The sequence below is a fragment of the Moschus berezovskii genome, chromosome 16, assembly GCF_049115385.1.
Source record: "Moschus berezovskii isolate FMDL1 chromosome 16, NW_MosBer_1.0, whole genome shotgun sequence".
In the NCBI taxonomy this organism is placed as follows: Eukaryota; Metazoa; Chordata; class Mammalia; order Artiodactyla; family Moschidae; genus Moschus; species Moschus berezovskii.
The window spans coordinates 79,408,851-79,426,907 of record NC_142475.1 but is presented as its reverse complement, the minus strand read 5'-3'; the positions used below and the strand labels follow the sequence as shown (position 1 = coordinate 79,426,907).

The following is an 18,057-nucleotide window of genomic DNA, read 5'->3' as shown; positions in this document are numbered from 1 at the left end:
CTTTCAGAACAATTATTTTTAAGCAAAGTGTTCTTTTACTATTTTTCTGTGTCCACATCTCCAATATCAAAAGTGGGGAAATGTTTTTTTTTTTAGTTTTATAGGTAGTGTGGGCTTCCCTGGTGGCTCAGATGGTAAAGAATCCACCTGCAATGCGGGAGACCTGGGTTTGATCCCTGGTTTGGGAAGATCCCTTGGAGGAGGGTATGGCAACCCACTCTAGTATTCTTGCCTGGAGAAATCACTTAGACAGAGGAGCCTGGTGACTACAGTCCATGGGAATGCAAGGAGTCGGATAAGACTGAGTGACTAAGCACACAGCACAGGTAGTATGTTAGAATTATAAGATGGAGGCTCACTGGTCCTCAGCAAAGGGAGTTCAAGGCAGCCTGGAAGCTGTAACTAGATCAGTTCAATTCAGCACAGAAAGACCACTCATCCCAAGGTAACTTGTTATATGTTGCTAATTTAATGAACGCCTTTACATATGAGTCAATTTCTAGGAATAAAGATTTCTTTGAATTGCAGGATTTTTAAACCATACTTAGGGGGAAAAAAAAGGAAAATGATTGACTTGTAGTAATAAAGTTCATAGCTAAGCTTAGAAATCAAATTAGTCAAATTGAAGAATAGCACTGCCTCAAAAATAAAATGTCTTAGGGCTCATGTGTTAATTTAGCGGTTATTTAATAAAGTGCTTAGTCTCTGTCAGTGGAGCAGCCTTCAGACAACCTGGAGGAGAATAAAGCAGTGGTGGCTTATTACGTTGTCAGGTATATTGACTTAGATATAGCCATCTCAGTAAACTCATTTCACGTTCTCCCCAGAGCCGTTGCTCTCCATTAAGCTGGCAAAGGTGTGCGCATATGCTACAGAGAAATCACTGGCAAAGGGCTGACTTCTACAGAGAATTGCTAATATGAGTCATAAATGCGGCTGAATTTCATCTCGTTGCCAGAAAAAAAGCAACAACCAACAATAAACAACACAAAAACAAGCCCCCAAGGATCCAAGAAATTTATACCAGCAAAACCACAATTTTCTGCCAGTCTTTATTATGCTGACAGCATGTGAAGTTACTCAAAATAAGATTAGAATGTTATGAATAACAGCACACTACATCCAGCAGCAGGTGGAAACATGCAAGAGCCTCTTTTCCCATGTGTATCTTGATTATTCCAAAACTGACATAAATATGATTACAGTAAGTACTCTGTGTAATCAGTGTCCCTTGTCATGATGTGGGGATTTGCGGAACTCAGAGAAGCTATAAGCCATGCCATGCAGGGCCACACAAGATGGATAGGTCATAGCGAAGAGTTCCATGACTTGAAGCTATTGCAAAAGAACCCACAAGGTCTACATTTTAGAAAGATTTGTTTGTTTGTTTATTTGGGGTTTTTTTTCCCCTTTTCTTTTAAGAGAGTCCAAATAAACTGTCAAAGTGATCATCTGTTTAAACCTCTGTAAAGGTTCCATTTATTTGATGGAAATACTGATACATACAGACATTATAGGAAAATAAATTAAAACGTTTGATCAGGAAGTTTCATCCAGTCTTGGGCCCCTGGCCCGATGCTGGTGAGTTTCTGTTCTGTTGACTCCAGCTCAGATACATACCTGGCTTCCTCAGGATGCATCCTGAGCCCCTGAGCACTGTGGGTCCACCCTAGTGCTTGTTGTCCATCTCGTTCTGATTCCCCTGCATTCCTCTCTCCATTATCAAAAGGAACCTGTGTCCTGTGCCTGGGCCTCTTCCTCAACAACTCCCCCTAAATAAATCTGGAGGGTGCACCCTGACCAATGCAGGCATCCTTCTCATTTGGGTTCCTGCAGCATTGGCCAGGCCTGCCTTCTCCTTGTGTTTATTACACACTCTTTTTATGCATCGATTCTGTTCCTTGACAGTTGAGAGACACAAGTCACACAGAAAAGGATACCCTCCTTCCTCTCAAGACACCTGCAGTCTCATGAACGGGACAGGTCTGGGACTGTGGCCTTCGGAGAGTCCCCTGCCTCTTTGTCCCCTCTCCCACCATTGCCAGATGAATGATGTTTCTCAGATGCTTCCTTGTATCACGCGGGTGTCCTTTCATCTTGACAAAGATGTGGGTCTGGTTGTAAGCTTGTGCTTCAAGAGGAAGTTCTGTGGAGTAATCAGTTGAAAATCACCTTGTTGCTATTATGGAAGAAAAACAAAGAAAAGGATGATAGGTGTTTTTGCTGATTCCCTGGCATGGCTTTTATTTCACGGCTATGTAAAATGAGACATTCAAATTAACTTATTCACATATATATTATTCATGGAATGAATATTTCATGGAAACCAATGTTGCTTTGGGGAATTAAGGATATACTGATTACTAAATTATAGCCTTTGATAAACATATTTTAGTTTACTTTTTAATGCTGGGATATATAGAACTAACTTAGTATGATTACTTTTACCAGTTAAAAGAATAGTCTTTCCATTTGAATACAGAGATGAGCTGCACTGATTCACCTATTTTTTCTTTTCTCGTTAGGCGGTACTTTGGAGGTATAAGTTTTCTCAGCTGAAAGGTTCCTCCGATGACGGCAAGAGCAAAATCAAATTTTTATTTCAGAATCCAGATACTAAACAGATTGAAGCAAAGGTAAAACTGCATTCATGCCATTAAGAGACAGAGGGGAGAAAATTTAGGAGACCCGTAAGTGCAAAAACACACATATTTTTTGTTTAACTTGCAGTCCATGGGGTCGCTAAGGGTCGGACACGACTGAGCAACTTCACTTACACTTTCACACATTGGAGAAGGAAATGGCAACCCACTCCAGTGTTCTTGCCTGGAGAATCCCAGGGACGGGGGAGCCTGGTGGGCTGCCGTCTATGGGGTCACACAGAGTCGGACACGACTGAAGTGACTTAGCAGCAGCAGCAGCAACTCTCATAACCGAAAAAACAGATTCACTTTAAAATTTTAATGGCAAATTTTCACTGAAATGCATACTTGAGAATAAATTACACACAATGTTTCATTTCTTAGTTTTAATTTTTGTGAACTGTATTTCTGTCACACTAAAATAATATTCTGGGAACTGAAACATTTTCTTGGTGGTTTCACATTCTACATACAATTTATAAAAGACACTCTGATTCTATCACTATTTATTCCCTCTTTGGAATGAATGAGTGTATATGTGTGCTCAGTCACTCAGTCGTGTCCTCTTTGTGATCTCATGGACTGCAGCTGGCCAGGCTGCTCTGTCCATGGGATTCTCCAGGCAAGAATACTGGAATAGATTGCCATTCCCTCCTCCAGCGGAGCTTCCCAACCCAGGGATCAAATCCACTCCTCTTATACCTCCTGCATTGACAGGCGGGTTCTTTGCTACTAGCACCACCTGGGAAACCTTTGGATATGAGTACCAATTCCTAAAAAATATTTTTTAAATCAATTCATGTTTTTGTATGTTATCCTGTCCATGCAGACTTTCAGTATTCTGAAAAATATCAGAAAGATTCACTACTTTTATGTTTATGTGGATATTCAAAATCTGAAGGACTTCCTTTGCCCTACTGTGAAATTCACACCAACAGTCTTTGGGTTAGAATGAGTTATAAATATATTATTTCAGAGGGGAACAGAGAATAAATAATGAATACCAAAGTGAAAAATGAATTCTATGGAAATGAAAACTCAGATATAAATTTTCAACTCTGACTTAAACATCACCATAATTCAGTTACATCCCGTACTTATTAAGTCCGGGGGAGGTTTGGCTGACATTCAGAGCCTTCAAAGGACAGACCCTTCCGGACTCCCGTCCGGGCTCCTGCAGCCCTGCTCTGTGCAGACCAGAGGCTCTCGCTCTCCTTTTAAAAGACAGCTTCCTTCTCGTGGCTGTTCCTGTTTTTGTCTGGACTCCTCTCTCAGTCTGCTTGGCTCTGGCCCTATCAGAGTGCCACCCCTCCCCTATGCTTGTCCCTAGACTCCCCTCAGCACCTGCTCCTGGGCGCTGTGAGGGGGCTGTGGAGCGACTCCTCGCTGCCAGCTTCTGTCCAGCTGTTTCCCACATCTGTCTCCAGTCGGTGTGGACGGAGGCCTGGGTACCATCACCCTCTCCCTCCTGACTCCCACGTCCTCACCCGCCTCGCCTGGTTCCTAAACGTAGACCTGCCTGTGCGCACCCCCGCTCCGTGCTCCCGGCTGCCGTGGGGGGATCGTTGCTCTGTGTCATCATGCACACTGCTCTTCCAATGGCTTCTCGGTGTCACTATAAGAGTGAATCTCTACTCTCCAAAAGGATGTATGTTTAACTTTTGGCGGATTTCCCACTTTGACACTCAGGACCCATCTTAACATGGTGAGTGGTGTCAGTGTTGTCAGTTCTGTGTTCTTCAGGCAAACGTGGAATGTCAGCCACTAGTTAATATGTTTGATTTGATAAACTCCTCATTTGATATTTTTAATGTGCTAACAAATCCTTAGTCCACAACATGAAGCAAAAAAGACAAATGCAGTGAAATGACTACTAACTACTGTATTTAGACTTCGTTAATGTAGCTCACATACCTACTGCTTCCTTAACTATTCTATTTATTAGTTGTCTGCCAGCTTCGAAAAGGAGAAGGCAATGGCACCCCACTCCAGTACTCTTGCCTGGAGAATCCCATGGACGGAGGAGCCTGGTAGGCTGCAGTCCAAGGGGTCACTGAGAGTTGGACACGACTGAGCGACTTCACTTTCACTTTTCACTTTCATGCATTGGAGAAGGAAATGGCAACCCACTCCAGTGTTCTTGCCTGGAGAATCCCAGGGACGGGAGAGCTTGGTGGGCTGCCGTCTATGGGGTCGCACAGAGTTGAACACAACTGAACCGACTTAGCAGCAGCAGCTTCAAAATGCTACTTTTTATGGTTAGCATGTTTTACATAATACTTCATAAATTCATTTAATAAGAATTAGTTTCAGAAGCTATTTGTTGAATGTTTCGTGTCCGACTCTTTGTGACCCCATAGACTATAACCTGCCAGACTCCTCTGTCCATAGGATTCCCCAGATAAGAACACTGGAGTGGGTTGCCATGCCCTCCTCCAGGTTCTTCCCAACCCAGGGATCAAACCCAGGTGTCTTGCATTGCAGGCAGATTCTTTGACATCTGAGCCACCAGGTACTCCTCCTTAAACTTAGAGGCAGTAATTTTTGAGTAGTGAAAAGAGAAGTTTCAAAGCTAATAAGACAGTGTGACCATTGGTGAATTGCCAGACTTATTCAAAGCCACCACCTTCTATAAAATGAGGAAGAAAAAGACCTCCATGGGTGATACTGAAAATACCAAATGAATCATGTACACTGTTTTAAAACCAACCAATCAGAACAGCAGCCAGCTCTATAAAATCATTTAGCCGTTCTGATGTGCATTGCCTCTGCCAATACCACAGAGTTCATATACTATTAAACCTAGTACAGTTGCTACTTTGTAACCTTTATCACAGTAACTTGTGAACAGTAATCAGAAGCTCCTTCACAGGAGGAAAGCAGGAAGAATGCCAGCACATGTTACATCACAGAACTTATAAACTGATGTCACTTGAGAATTCAGCATTTCCTCACTTTTTCTAAATGAGGGAATAGGCAACACAATACAGTGGAAAGAAAATTGGGATCAAGTAACTTGAAGTACCTGATGCTAAGAGTAGACTCATTGGAAAAGACTCTGATGCTGGGAAAGATTGAAGGCAGGAGAAGAAAGGGGCAACAGAGGATGAGATGATTGGATGCATTCAGTGACTCAATGGACATGAGGTTGAGCAAACTCTGGGAGATGGTGAAGGACAGGGAAGCCTGGCGTGCTGCAATCCATGGGGTCACAAAGAGTTGGACACGACTTAGTGACTGAACAATAACTTGAGCAAAACTCTCCTCTTTACCAATTCCCAGCTACATGACCTTGGCAATTCACCAAATTTTGACTGCTGCCTTGCAGGAAAAATGTAAGGAATAAATACCCATGGTACCTGGCATATGGAAGACAATAAATCATTCAAGAATAATTTCATCTTAAAAGAATGTAGCATAAACATAGAGGAAGTATTAAAAAATAGCAGTTGTTATTATTAGAAGACCAGTTAGTAAAGGTGATTACTTATGTATGTAAACTATCCTGTCCACATTTAAGAAATTCAAGTGTATAACCATAATCCAAGTTTGTGTCACTTATCAAATTCCTTGGACAATTAATTTATATTATTTTTAAAATTGCAGTGGGGTTAGAGACAGGAACCCCAGGTCAGGGGCAGAAACTTCTCCTGCATATTATATGATATATGTGCTATTACTTTATGTCTGTTGTAACACTGACGTCACCCCATGTGTTCGTTATTCACCACTGTGCCTTCTCCACTAGATCAAAAATGTGTAAATGTGAGGAATGTGTCTTACAACCCAGCATTCCTAAGGCTTAACCTGATGCTTGCCTGGAAACAGGCGAGTCATAAATGTCTCTATTTCATTTAATTTAATATTTCCTGGTCCATTATTTAGTCACTGTGTAGACGTGAGAGTTTATTTCTCTGGAATAAATGCCTAGGAGGGCAGTTGCTCAGTCATATGGAAAGCATTTATTTAGTTTTAAAGAAAATGCCAGATCACTGTGCAGAGTAGCTGTGACATTTTGCATTCCCTCCAGCAATGTACCAGAAACTCAGTCTCCCTACATCCTCCCCAGCGTTTGGAATGGTCACTACTTTTCTTTTCAGGAGTTCTCATCATAGTTTTAATTTTCATTCCCTAATGACTAGCAGTGATTTGTGTGTGTGTGGGGGGGGGGAGGTTTCCAAAATCACTGCACATGGTGACTTGCAGCCATGAAATTAAAAGACATATTTTCTCCTTGGAAGAAAAGCTGTAACCAACCTAGACAGCATATTAAAAAGCAAAGACATTACTTTGCTGACAAAGGTCCATCTGGTCAAAGCTATGGTTTTTCCAGTAGTCATGTATGGATGTGAGAGTTGGTCTATAAAGAAAGCTGGGCACTGAAGAATTGATGCTTTTGAGCTGTGGTGTTGGAGAAGACTCTTGAGAGTCACTTGGACTCCAAGAAGATCAAATAAGTCAATTGCAAAAGAAATCAACCCTGAATATTCATTGGAAGGACTGATGCTGAAGTTAAACTTCAATATTTGGCCACCTGGTACAAAGAACTGACTCATGGGAAAAGACCCTGATGCTGGGAAAGATTAAAGGCAGGAGAGAAGGGGATGGGATGGTTGGGTGGCATCACCGACTCAATGGGCATTAGTTTGAGCAGGCTCTGGGAGTTGATGATGGATAGGGAAGCCTGGTGTGCTGCAGTCCATGAGGTCGCAAAGAGTCAGACATGACTGAGCAAGTGAACTGAACTGAATGACTAGCAGTGATGAACAACTTCTTATGTGACTATTTTCTAAGTATGCCCCCTTGGGTGAAACATCTCTTCCTACTTTTTCCTGTTTTCAAATTGTATTTTGTAATTTGTTTTAATTAGAGTTTTATGAGTTATTATATACTGGATTGGCCAAGAAGTTCGGAAAAAACCCAAGCAAACTTTTTGGCCAATTCAATATTTTGTATACGAGAATTGTTAAATGTAATGTTTGACTGATGCTAAAGCTGAAACTGCAATACTTTGGCCACCTCATGCGACGAGTTGACTCACTGGAAAAGACTCTGATGCTGGGAAGGGTTGGGGGCGGGAGGAGAAGGGGAAGACGGAGAATGAGATGGCTGGATGGCATCACCGACTCTGTGGACATGAGTTTGAGTGAACTCCGGGAGTTGGTGATGGACAGGGAGGCCTGGCGTGCTGTGATTCATGGGGTCGCGGAGAGTCGGACACGACTGAGCGACTGAACTGAACTGAATGTTTGCAAATATTTTCTTCTGGTTTGTAATTTGTGTTTCATCTTCTTAACAATGTATCATGTATCTTACAGAGAAATTTAAAGATTTTTAGAAACCAAATTATCAGTTCTTTCTCTTAGAAATAATGATTTTAGTGTCATGTAAAAAATTCTTCAGCACATCACAAGGGCCAAAGGTTTTCTCTTATGCCATTTTCAAAATGTATTATAGGCTTGCCATTGACAGTTAAATATATGATACATTTGAGTCTATTTTTTTCTTATAAGTTGTGGGGTTTGACTGACCTCTGTTTCGCCTGTGGTTATCCAGTTACAACACCACCATTTGTTGTAAAGAACAGTCTTCCTCTGTTGAATTATTTTAGCAGCTTCATTGGAAAATCACCTGGTCCTACCTCTGTGGGACTACTTCTTGGTTCATTTTTGCATCTGTCACTTTGCTAGTATCATTCATTCTTTGACACAGTAGCTAAATGACATTCCTTGAAACGGATGGTTCTGTACACTATGGTTATCTTTCAAAACATCTTTAGTTGTTCTCATTTCTTTGTGTTTCCGTGGACATTTCAGAATTACCCTCTGTATATCCATGAATAATCTCAGAGGCCCTTCGGGAGGGAGGGCATGACAGATATCAATTTCAGGAGAATTGACATCTTTACTATGCTGGTTTCTTAAAGCAATGAAAACAGACTATCATTCTACTTTTTTGAACTTTTGATTTATTTCTTTAGTATTGTGTAGTTTTCATTATATAGATCCTATGCATATTTTGATTTAGGTCATATCTGAATGGTCTAGTGGTTTTCCCTACTTTCTTCAATTTAAGTCTGAATTTGGCAATAAGGAGTTCATGATCGGAGCCACAGTCAGTTCCCGGTCTTGTTTTTGCTAACTGTATAGAGCTTCTCCATCTTTGGCTGCAAAGAATATAATCACTCTGATTTCGGTGTTGACCATCTGGTGATGTCCATGTGTATAGTCTTCTCTTGTGTTGTTGGAAGAGGGTGTTTGCTATGACCAGTGCGTTCTCTTGGTAAAACTCTATTAGCCTTTGCCCTGCTTCATTCCGTACCCCAAAGCCAAATTTGCCTGTTACTCCAGGTGTTTCTTGACTTCCTACTTTTGCATTCCAGTCCCCTAAAATGAAAAGGACATCTTTTTTGGGTGTTAGTTCTAAAAGGTCTTGTAGTTCTTCATAGAACCATTCAATTTCGGCTTCTTCAGCATTACTGGTTGGGGCATAGACTTAGATACTGTAATATTGAATGGTTTGCCTTGGAAACGAACAGAAATCATTCTGTCGTTTTTAAGATTGCATCCAAGTACTGCATTTCGGATTCTTTTGTTGACTATGATGGCTACTCCATTTCTTCTGAGGGATTCCTGCCCACAGTAGTAGATATAATGGTCATCTGAGTTAAATTACCCATTCCAGTCCATTTTAGTTTGCTGATTCCTAGAATGTCGATGTTCACTCTTGTCATCTCCTGTTTGACCACTTCCAATTTGCCTTGATTCATGGACCTAACATTCCAGATTCCTATGCAATATTGCTCTTTACAGCATCGGACCTTGCTTCTATCACCAGTCACATCCACAACTGGGTATTGGTTTTGCTTTGGCTCCATCCCTTCATTCTTTCTGGAGTTATTTCTCCGCTGATCTCCAGTAGCATACTGGGCACCTACCGACCTGGGGAATTCCTCATTCAGTATCCTATCATTTTGCCTTTTGATACTGTTCATGGGGTTCTCAAGGCAAGTATACTGAAGTGGTTTACCATTCCCTTTTCCAGTGGACCACATTCTGTCAGACCTATCCACCATGACCCGTCCATCTTGGTTGGCCCCACATAGCATGGCTTAGTTTCATTGAGTTAGACAGGGCTGTGGTCCAAATGATCAGATCAACTAGTTTTCTGTGATTATGATTTCAGTGTGTCTGCCCTCAAATGCCCCCTCACAATACTTACCGTCTTATTTGGGTTTATCTTACCTTGGAGTGCCTGATGAACTCTGGACGGAGGTTCATGACATTGTACAGGAGACAGGGACCAAGACCATCCCCATGGAAAAGAAATGCAAAAAAGCAAAATGGCTGTGAGAGGTGGCCTTACAAATAGCTGTGAAAAGAAGAGAAGCAAAAAGCAAAGGAGAAAAGGAAAGATATAAGCATCTGATTGCAGAGTTTCAAAGAATAGCAAGGAGAGATAAGAAAGCCTTCCTCAGCGATCAATGCAAAGAAATAGAGGAAAACAACAGAATAGGAAAAACAAGAGAACTTTTCAAGAAAATTAGAGATATCAAGGGAACATTTCATGCAAAGATGGGCTCGATAAAGGACAGAAATGGTATGGACCTAACAGAAGCAGAAGATATTAAGAAGAGGTGGCAAGAATACACAGAAGAACTGTACAAAAAAGATCTTCATGACGAAGATAATCACGATGGCATGATCACTCACCTGGAGCCAGACATCTTGGAATGTGAAGTCAAGTGGGCCTTAGAGAGCATCACGACGAACAAATCTAGTGGAGGTGATGGAATTCCAATTGAGCTATTTCAAATCCTTAAAGATGATGCTGGAAAGTGCTGCACTCAATATGCCAGCAAATTCGGAAAACTCAGCAGTGGCCACAGGACTGGAAAAGGTCAGTCTTCATTCCAATCCCAAAGAAAGGCAATGCCAAAGAATGCTCAAACTACCTCACAGTTGCACTCATCTCACACACTAGTAAAGTCATGCCCAAAATTCTCCAAGCCAGACTTCAGCAATATGTGAACCATGAACTTCAGGATGTTCAAGCAGGTTTTAGAAAAGGCAGAGGCACCAGAGATCAAATTGCCAACATCAGCTGGATCATGGAGAAAGCAAGAGATTTCCAGAAAAACATCATTTCTGCTTCATTGACTATGCCATAGCCTTTGACTGTGTGGATCACAATAAACTGTGGAACATTCTGAAAGAGATGGGAATCCCAGACCACCTGACCTGCCTCTTAAGAAACCTGTATGCAGGTCAGGAAGCAACAGTTAGAACTGGACATGGAACAACAGACTGGTTCCAAATAGGAAAAGGAGTGCGTCAAGGTTGTATATTGTCACCCTGCTTATTTAACTTCTATGCAGAGTACATCATGAGGCACGCTGGGCTGGAAGAAGCACAGCTGGAATCAAGATTGCCGGGAGAAATATCAATAACCTCAGATATGCAGATGACACCACCCTTATGGCAGAAAGTGAAGAGGAACTCAAAAGCCTCTTGATGAATGTGAAACAGGAGAGTGAAAAGTTTGGCTTGAAGTTCAACATTCAGAAAACGAAGATCATGGCATCTGGTCCCATCACTTCATGGGAAATAGATGGGGAAACAGTGGAAACAGTGTCAGACTTTATTTTTTTGGGCTCCAAAATCACTGCAGATGCTGATTGCAGCCATGAAATTAAAGGACGCTTACAAGGAGATCCAACCAGTCCATTCTAAAGGAGATCAATCCTGGGTGTTCATTGGAAGGACTGATGCTAAAGCTGAAACTGCAATACTTTGGCCACCTCATGCGACGAGTTGACTCACTGGAAAAGACTCTGATGCTGGGAAAGGTTGGGGGCGGGAGGAGAAGGGGACGACAGAGAATGAGATGGCTGGATGGCATCACTGACTCTGTGGACATGAGTTTGAGTGAACTCCAGAAGTTGGTGATGGACAGGGAGGCCTGGCGTGCTGTGGTTCATGGGGTCGCGGAGAGTCTGACACGACTGAGCGACTGAACTGAACTGAACTGAACTGAACTCCTTGGAAGGAAAGTTATGACCAACCTGCTACTGCTAAGTCACTTCAGTCGTGTCCGACTCTGTGTGACCCCATAGACGGAAGCCCACCAGGCTCCCCCGTCCCTGGGATTCTCCAGGCAAGAATATGACCAACCTAGATAGCATATTAAAAAGCAGAGACATTACTTTGCCAACCAAGGTCCGTCTAGTCAAGGCTATGGTTTTTCCAGTGGTCATGTATGAATGTGAGAGTTGGACTGTGAAGAAAGCTGATCGCCAAAGAATTGATGCTTTTGAACTGTGGTGCTGGAGAAGACTCTTGAGAGTCTCTTGGACTGCAAGGAGATCCAACCAGTCCATTCTAAAGGAGATCAGTCCTGGGTGTTCATTGGAAGGACTGATGCTGAAGCTGAAACTCCAATACTTTGGCCACCTCATGCAACGAGTTGACACATGGAAAAGAGTCTGATGCTGGGAGGGACTGGAGGTGGGAGGAGACGGGGAAGACAGAGAATGAGATGGCTGGATGGCATCACCGACTCAATGGACATGAGTTTGGGTGAACTCCGGGAGTTGGTGATGGACAGGGAGGCCTGGCGTGCTGTAATTCACGGGGTCACAAAGAGTCAGACACGACTGAGCGACTGAACTGAACTGATGCATATTTTGTTAAACTTAGATAAACCATTTATTCTTTTTTTTTTGAGGGAATATAAACATCTTAAAATTTTTCATTTTCCAAATATAAATGCTAATATGTAACAATATAATTAACATTTATATATTTACATTGCATCCTGGAACCTGTATATATATATATATATATATATATATATAATTATACACACACATATATGTGTATTATTAGCTCTAGGTCTTTTGTTTCTATTTATGCTTTTTAAAATTCTTCCAGTTTATTTACATAGATTACTAAGACATACGGAAATATGAAAGATGTTTCTTTTTTCAGATTCATATAGCATTGCTATCTTTTTCTTGCCTACAAATTGAAATACTATGTTGAATACCAGTAATGAGTGTGGACATTCTTCATTTGTTCCTTATTTTAGGGGAAATCATTTAGCTTTTCACCAAGTGAGTGAGTGAAAGTTGCTCAGTTGTGTCCGACTCTTTGCATTCTCCAGGTCAGAATACTGGAGTGAGTAGCCTTTCCCTTCTGTTAGGGGATCTTCCCAAACCAGGGATCAAACCCAGGTCTCCCGCATCACAGGAGGATTCTTTACCAGCTGAGTCAGTGGTCTAATAGAATTATTTTCTCAAGTTGAGCTAGATCCCATATTTTCTAAATATTTTATTATGAGTGAATATCAATTAATATGACAATGTCAGTTTTCTTGTTTGGCTTCTTAATGCAACAGAATATATTAATGGATTTTCAGATACTGACCCTGTCTTACAACTGGAATAAACCCTAGTTAATAATGATGTGGAATTTCTTACATATGTGGCTGAATTTTTATTTGTCAAAATTTTAAGTATTTTTGCTTTTATATCTATGAGAGTTATTGGTCTGTAGGGGCTTTTTTGTTGGTTTTTGTTTGGTTGGCTGGTTGGTTTGGTACTGTCTTTGCCTACTTTTGGTATTGGAACAAGCTGGAATAAAATGAGTTGAAAATGTTCCTCCTCTTTTTTTATTTTCTGGAAGATATTGTATATCATTGTTGTTGATTCTTCCCTAAAAGTTTAATAAAGTTCTCTGGTGGAACCATGTCAGTCAGGAGATTTCATTTTGAGGATTTTTTTAAACTATGAATTCAACTTACTTAGTAGATAACTATTCAAATTATCTATTCTTATCAGATGATTTGTGGCAATTTTTACTTTCCAAGGTCTTCATCAATTTGATCTAAGCTGTCAAATTTATGTGTATAGACTTTTTCATAGTATTTCCTTATTGTCACTTTGAAGTCTGCAGATTCTGTAATAGCATCCCTAATTCATTTCCAATGTTAATAATTGGTGCCTTGTTTCTATTTATCTATCAGTCTTGTTAGAGACTATTCAAAGAACTGATAGTTTTCCTTTATTTCCTCAGTTGAGCTCTGTGATGCTTGATGAATTCTGCTCTCACCTTTATTATTTACTTCTCTTTGGTTGTTTTGGTTTTATATTGCTTTTCTTTTTCTGATTTCACAAGTGGAATTTTAAAATTGTTGACTCAAAACTTTTTTGCTTCTAATATAAAAATTTAATTCCAGAATTTCCTTCTTAGGACTGCATTCCACAAATTTTGATATATTGTACTTCTATTTTTATTCAACTCAATGTATTTTTAATTTCCCTCAAGGTTTCCGCTTTAACAGATGGATTTTCTTTTAATAAGTGTGATGTTCATATTCTATGTACCTGGAGATTTTTTTGTTATATTTCTAGAATTGATTACTAGTACGATACAGTTAGTCAGAGAATATATTCTGTATGATTTCATTTTTCTCTTACCTTTTGTCAGATACTCTACTTGAATGAGACAAAATAGACTTTAAAATACTGTTCAAAATATAGAGAAAGTTATATAATGAAAAAGGTGTCAATTCAACAAAAAGTTATAACAATTATCAGTATATATGTACTTAACATCAGAGCACCTAATATATAAAAATATTGACGTATCTGAAGAGAAAAATGGACAGAAATGCAACCATAGTAAGAGACTTCAAAGACATCACTTTGCTGACAAAGGTCCATCTAGTTAAAGCTATGTTTTTGTTTTTTTCAGTAGTCATGTATGGATGTGATAGTTGAACCATAAAGAAGGCTAACTGCCAAAGAATTGATACTTTCCAATTATGGTGCTAAAGATTCTTGAGAGTCCCTTGGACTGCAAGAAGATCAAACCAGCCAATCCTAAAGGAAATCAACCCTGAATATTCATTGGAAGGACTGATGCCGAACCTCCAATACTTTGGCCACCTGATACAAAGAGCTGACTTATTGGAAAAGACACTGATGCTTGCAAAGACTGAGGACAAAAGAAGGGCCATCAGAGGATGAGATGGTTAGATGGCATCATCGACTCAATGGACATGAATTTGAGCAAACTTCAGGAGATAGTGCAGGAAGGGAATCCTGCACGATGTAGTCCATGAGATCACAATGACTGGGGCACAAGTTACCAACTCAGTCAGTTCACTTCAGGCACTCAGTCATGTCTGACTCTGCGACCCCATGGGCTGCAGCATGCCAGGCCTTCCTGTCTATTACCAACTCCCAGAGCTTGCTCAAACTCACTTCCATTGAGTCGGTGTTGTCATCCAATCATCCCATCCTCTGCCGTCCCCTTTTCCTCCTGCCTTCAGTCTTTCCCAGCATCAGGGTCTTTTCCAGTGAGTCGGTTGTTCACATCAGGTGGCCAGAGTATTGGAGTTTCAGCTTCAGCATCAGTCCTTTCAGTGAATATTCAGGACTGATTTCCTTTAGGATTGACTGGCTGGATCATGCAGTCCAAGGCACTCTCATAGAGTCTTCTCCAACATCACAGATAAAAAGCATCAGCTCTTCAGCACTCAGCTTTCTTTATAGTCCAACTGCCACCTCCATACATGACTACTGGAAAAACCATAACTTTGACTAGATGGAACTTTGTCTGCAAAGTAATGTCTTTGCTTTTTAATATGCTGTCTAGGTTGGCCATAGCTTTTCTTCCAAGAGCAAGCATCTTTCAATTTCATGGCTGCAGTCACCATCTGCAGTGATTTTGGAGTCCAAGAAAATTAAGTTGCTCATTGGTTTCATTGTTTCCCCATCTATTTGTCATGAAGTAATGGGGACGTATGCCATGATCTTTGTATTTTGAATGTTGAGTTTTAAGTCAGCTTTTTCACTCTCCTTTTTCACTTTCATCAAGAGGCTCTTTAGTTCTTCTTCACTTTCTGCATTAAAAGTGGTATCATCTGCATATCTTAGGTTATTAATATTTCTCCCAGAAATCTTGATTCCAGCTTGTGCTTCATCCAGCCCACCATTTCATATGATGTACTCTGCATATTAGTTAAATAAGCAGAGTGACAATATACATCTTTGATGTACTCCTTTCCCAATTTGGAACCAGTCCATTGTTCCATGTCTGGGTTCTAACTATTGCTTCTTGACCTGCATACAGATTTCTCAGGAGGCAGGTAAGGTCGTCTGGTATTCCCATCTCTTTCAGAATTTTCCACAGTTTGTTGTGATCTACACAGTCAAATGCTTTGGCATAATCAATAAAGTAGAAGTTTTTTCTGGAATTCTCTTGCTTTTTCTTTGATCTATTAGATGTTAACTATTTGATCTCTGGTTCCTCTGCCTTTTCCAAATCCAGTTTGAACATCTAGAAGTTCTTGGTTCACATACTGTTGAAGCCTTACTTGGAAAATTTTGAGCATTACTTTGCTAGCTTGTTAGATGAGTGCAATTGTGAAGTGATTGGAACATTCTTTGGCATTGCCTTTCTTTTGGATTGGAATGACTGGGGCTGATTCATGTCAATTTATGGCAAAACCAACACAATATTGTAAAGTAATTAGCCTCCAATTAAAATAAAAAATAAATAAAAAAGAAAAAATAAAATAAAAGAAGAAAGCTGTTTAAGTTGCTCTATCTTAAAAGACAACCATGAGTTCATTAATGTAACGTTTTCAATCAGATGGCCCTAAAAGGGAGTTTCCCTTATAGAAAGCCCCCCTGAATCACAGTTCAGAAGAAAGACTTTACACAGTTTCTAAACTTGAGCAACTCTTAGACAAGAAAGAGGGAAATTAAGATGTGAAAACTTATTTTGCATAAAACTCAACTAGAAAGCAGTGTAAAGTCTAGTCATAGAATGATTTTATTTAGGAAAACAGAGACCTATGGAAGAAAATGGATTCTATAGCTACATGGAAATAATAATAATGGCAACTAAAGTGCTTTAAAATGCATTGCTTCCTGGACTCTAATATACATACATCTGAAGCACCTGGGGAATCTTGTTAAAATGCAAATTCCGATTCTGAAGGTCTGGAGTGGAGTCTGAGATTCAGCACCTCTCTCAAGCTCCTCAGGTGATGCCATCCATCCTGATCAGCCAAGCACACTTCAACCTGTACAACATCTGCTTATTGTAAAGGCCATATCCTCTATTAAGTTTAAACAGAATCTTATAAATTAATCTGAAAAGTTCAGTGTGTGTGTGCTCAGTTGTGCATGACTCTTTGAGACCCCATGGACTATAGCCTTGCCAGGCCTTCTGTACATGAGATTATCCAGGCAAGAATACTGGAGTGAGATGCCGGTTACTCCAGGGGATCTTCCCAACCCAGGAATCGAACCCTCATCTCTTGCGTCTCCTGAATTGGCAAGTGGATTCTTTACCACTGCGCCACCTGGAAAGCTAAGAGTTCAGGTACTCGTACAGATAAAAGTTAGGAATTAACCATTTGTTCAGTCAGCATTATTGAGCTTTCTATGTCCCGGGCCTAGGCCTTATGGTTGTTGTTATTCGGTCACTAAATCATGTCCAACTCTTTTGCGATCCCAGGGACTATAGCCCACCAGGCTCCTCTGTCCATAGGATTTTTCAGGCAAGAATACTGGAGTGGGTTGCCATTTCCTACTTCAGGGAATCTTCCCGACCCAAGGATCAAACCCACATCTCATGGATTATAGGCAGATTCACCACTGAGCCACCCGGGAAGCCCCAGCCCTTAGGGCAGGTCCTGGGAATTCAACAGTAACTAAATCAAGTGCCTTTAAACATATATCAGGAGATTGAATGCAAAAGCAGATATAAGCATCCAGTCATCCTCATTAAGCCAGACATTAAAGAGATAGCAAAACTGTAAAATAATGCCACTTTTCTCACCAAATGTTGCTTTGTTTGTAAAATATACTTATTTTACTTAAATGTTACTTATGTTATTGTGTAATAGGTTCATTTTTTAAATAAACAAATATATTCTAAAAAAAAAACAAAAACTGACCTTTTCTACTCCTGTGGGCACTAATGAGTTTTCCAAATTTGCTGGCATATTGAGTGCAACATTTTCACAACATCATCTTTTAGGATTTGAAATAGCTCAACTGGAATTCCATCAGCTCCACTAGCTTTGTTCCTAGTGATGCTTCCTAAGGCCCACTTAACTTCTCGTTCCAGGATGTCTGGCTCGAGGTGAGTGGTCACACCATCGTGGTTATCTGTCTCATAAAATCTTTTTTGTATAGTTCTTTTGTGTATTCTTGCTGCCTCTTCTTAATATCTTCTGCTTCTGTTAGGTCCATACCATTTCTGTTCTTTATTGTCCCCATTTTTGCATGAAACATTCCCTTCGTATCTCTAATTCCTTAAAGAGATCTCTAGTCTTTCCATTCTATTGTTCTCCTCTGTTTCTTTGCATTGATCACTGAGGAAGACTTTATCTC

At 40.4% G+C, this 18,057-nt stretch overlaps 1 protein-coding gene across 4 annotated transcripts in view; it reads left to right on the top strand.

Moving 5' to 3' along the window:
• Positions 1-18,057, top strand: part of SNTG1 (syntrophin gamma 1) — a 150,228-nt gene that overhangs the window by 124,704 nt on the left and 7,467 nt on the right. For 3 of the 4 annotated variants that reach the window (XM_055432488.2, XM_088844619.1, XM_088844620.1), the window contains one exon: positions 2,526-2,636. The exons of the other annotated variant lie outside the window; for it this stretch is intronic. In XM_055432488.2, the coding sequence (XP_055288463.1) occupies positions 2,526-2,636 (111 nt within the window). The remainder of the gene's footprint in view (positions 1-2,525; positions 2,637-18,057) is intronic. 4 annotated transcript variants of the gene reach the window in all.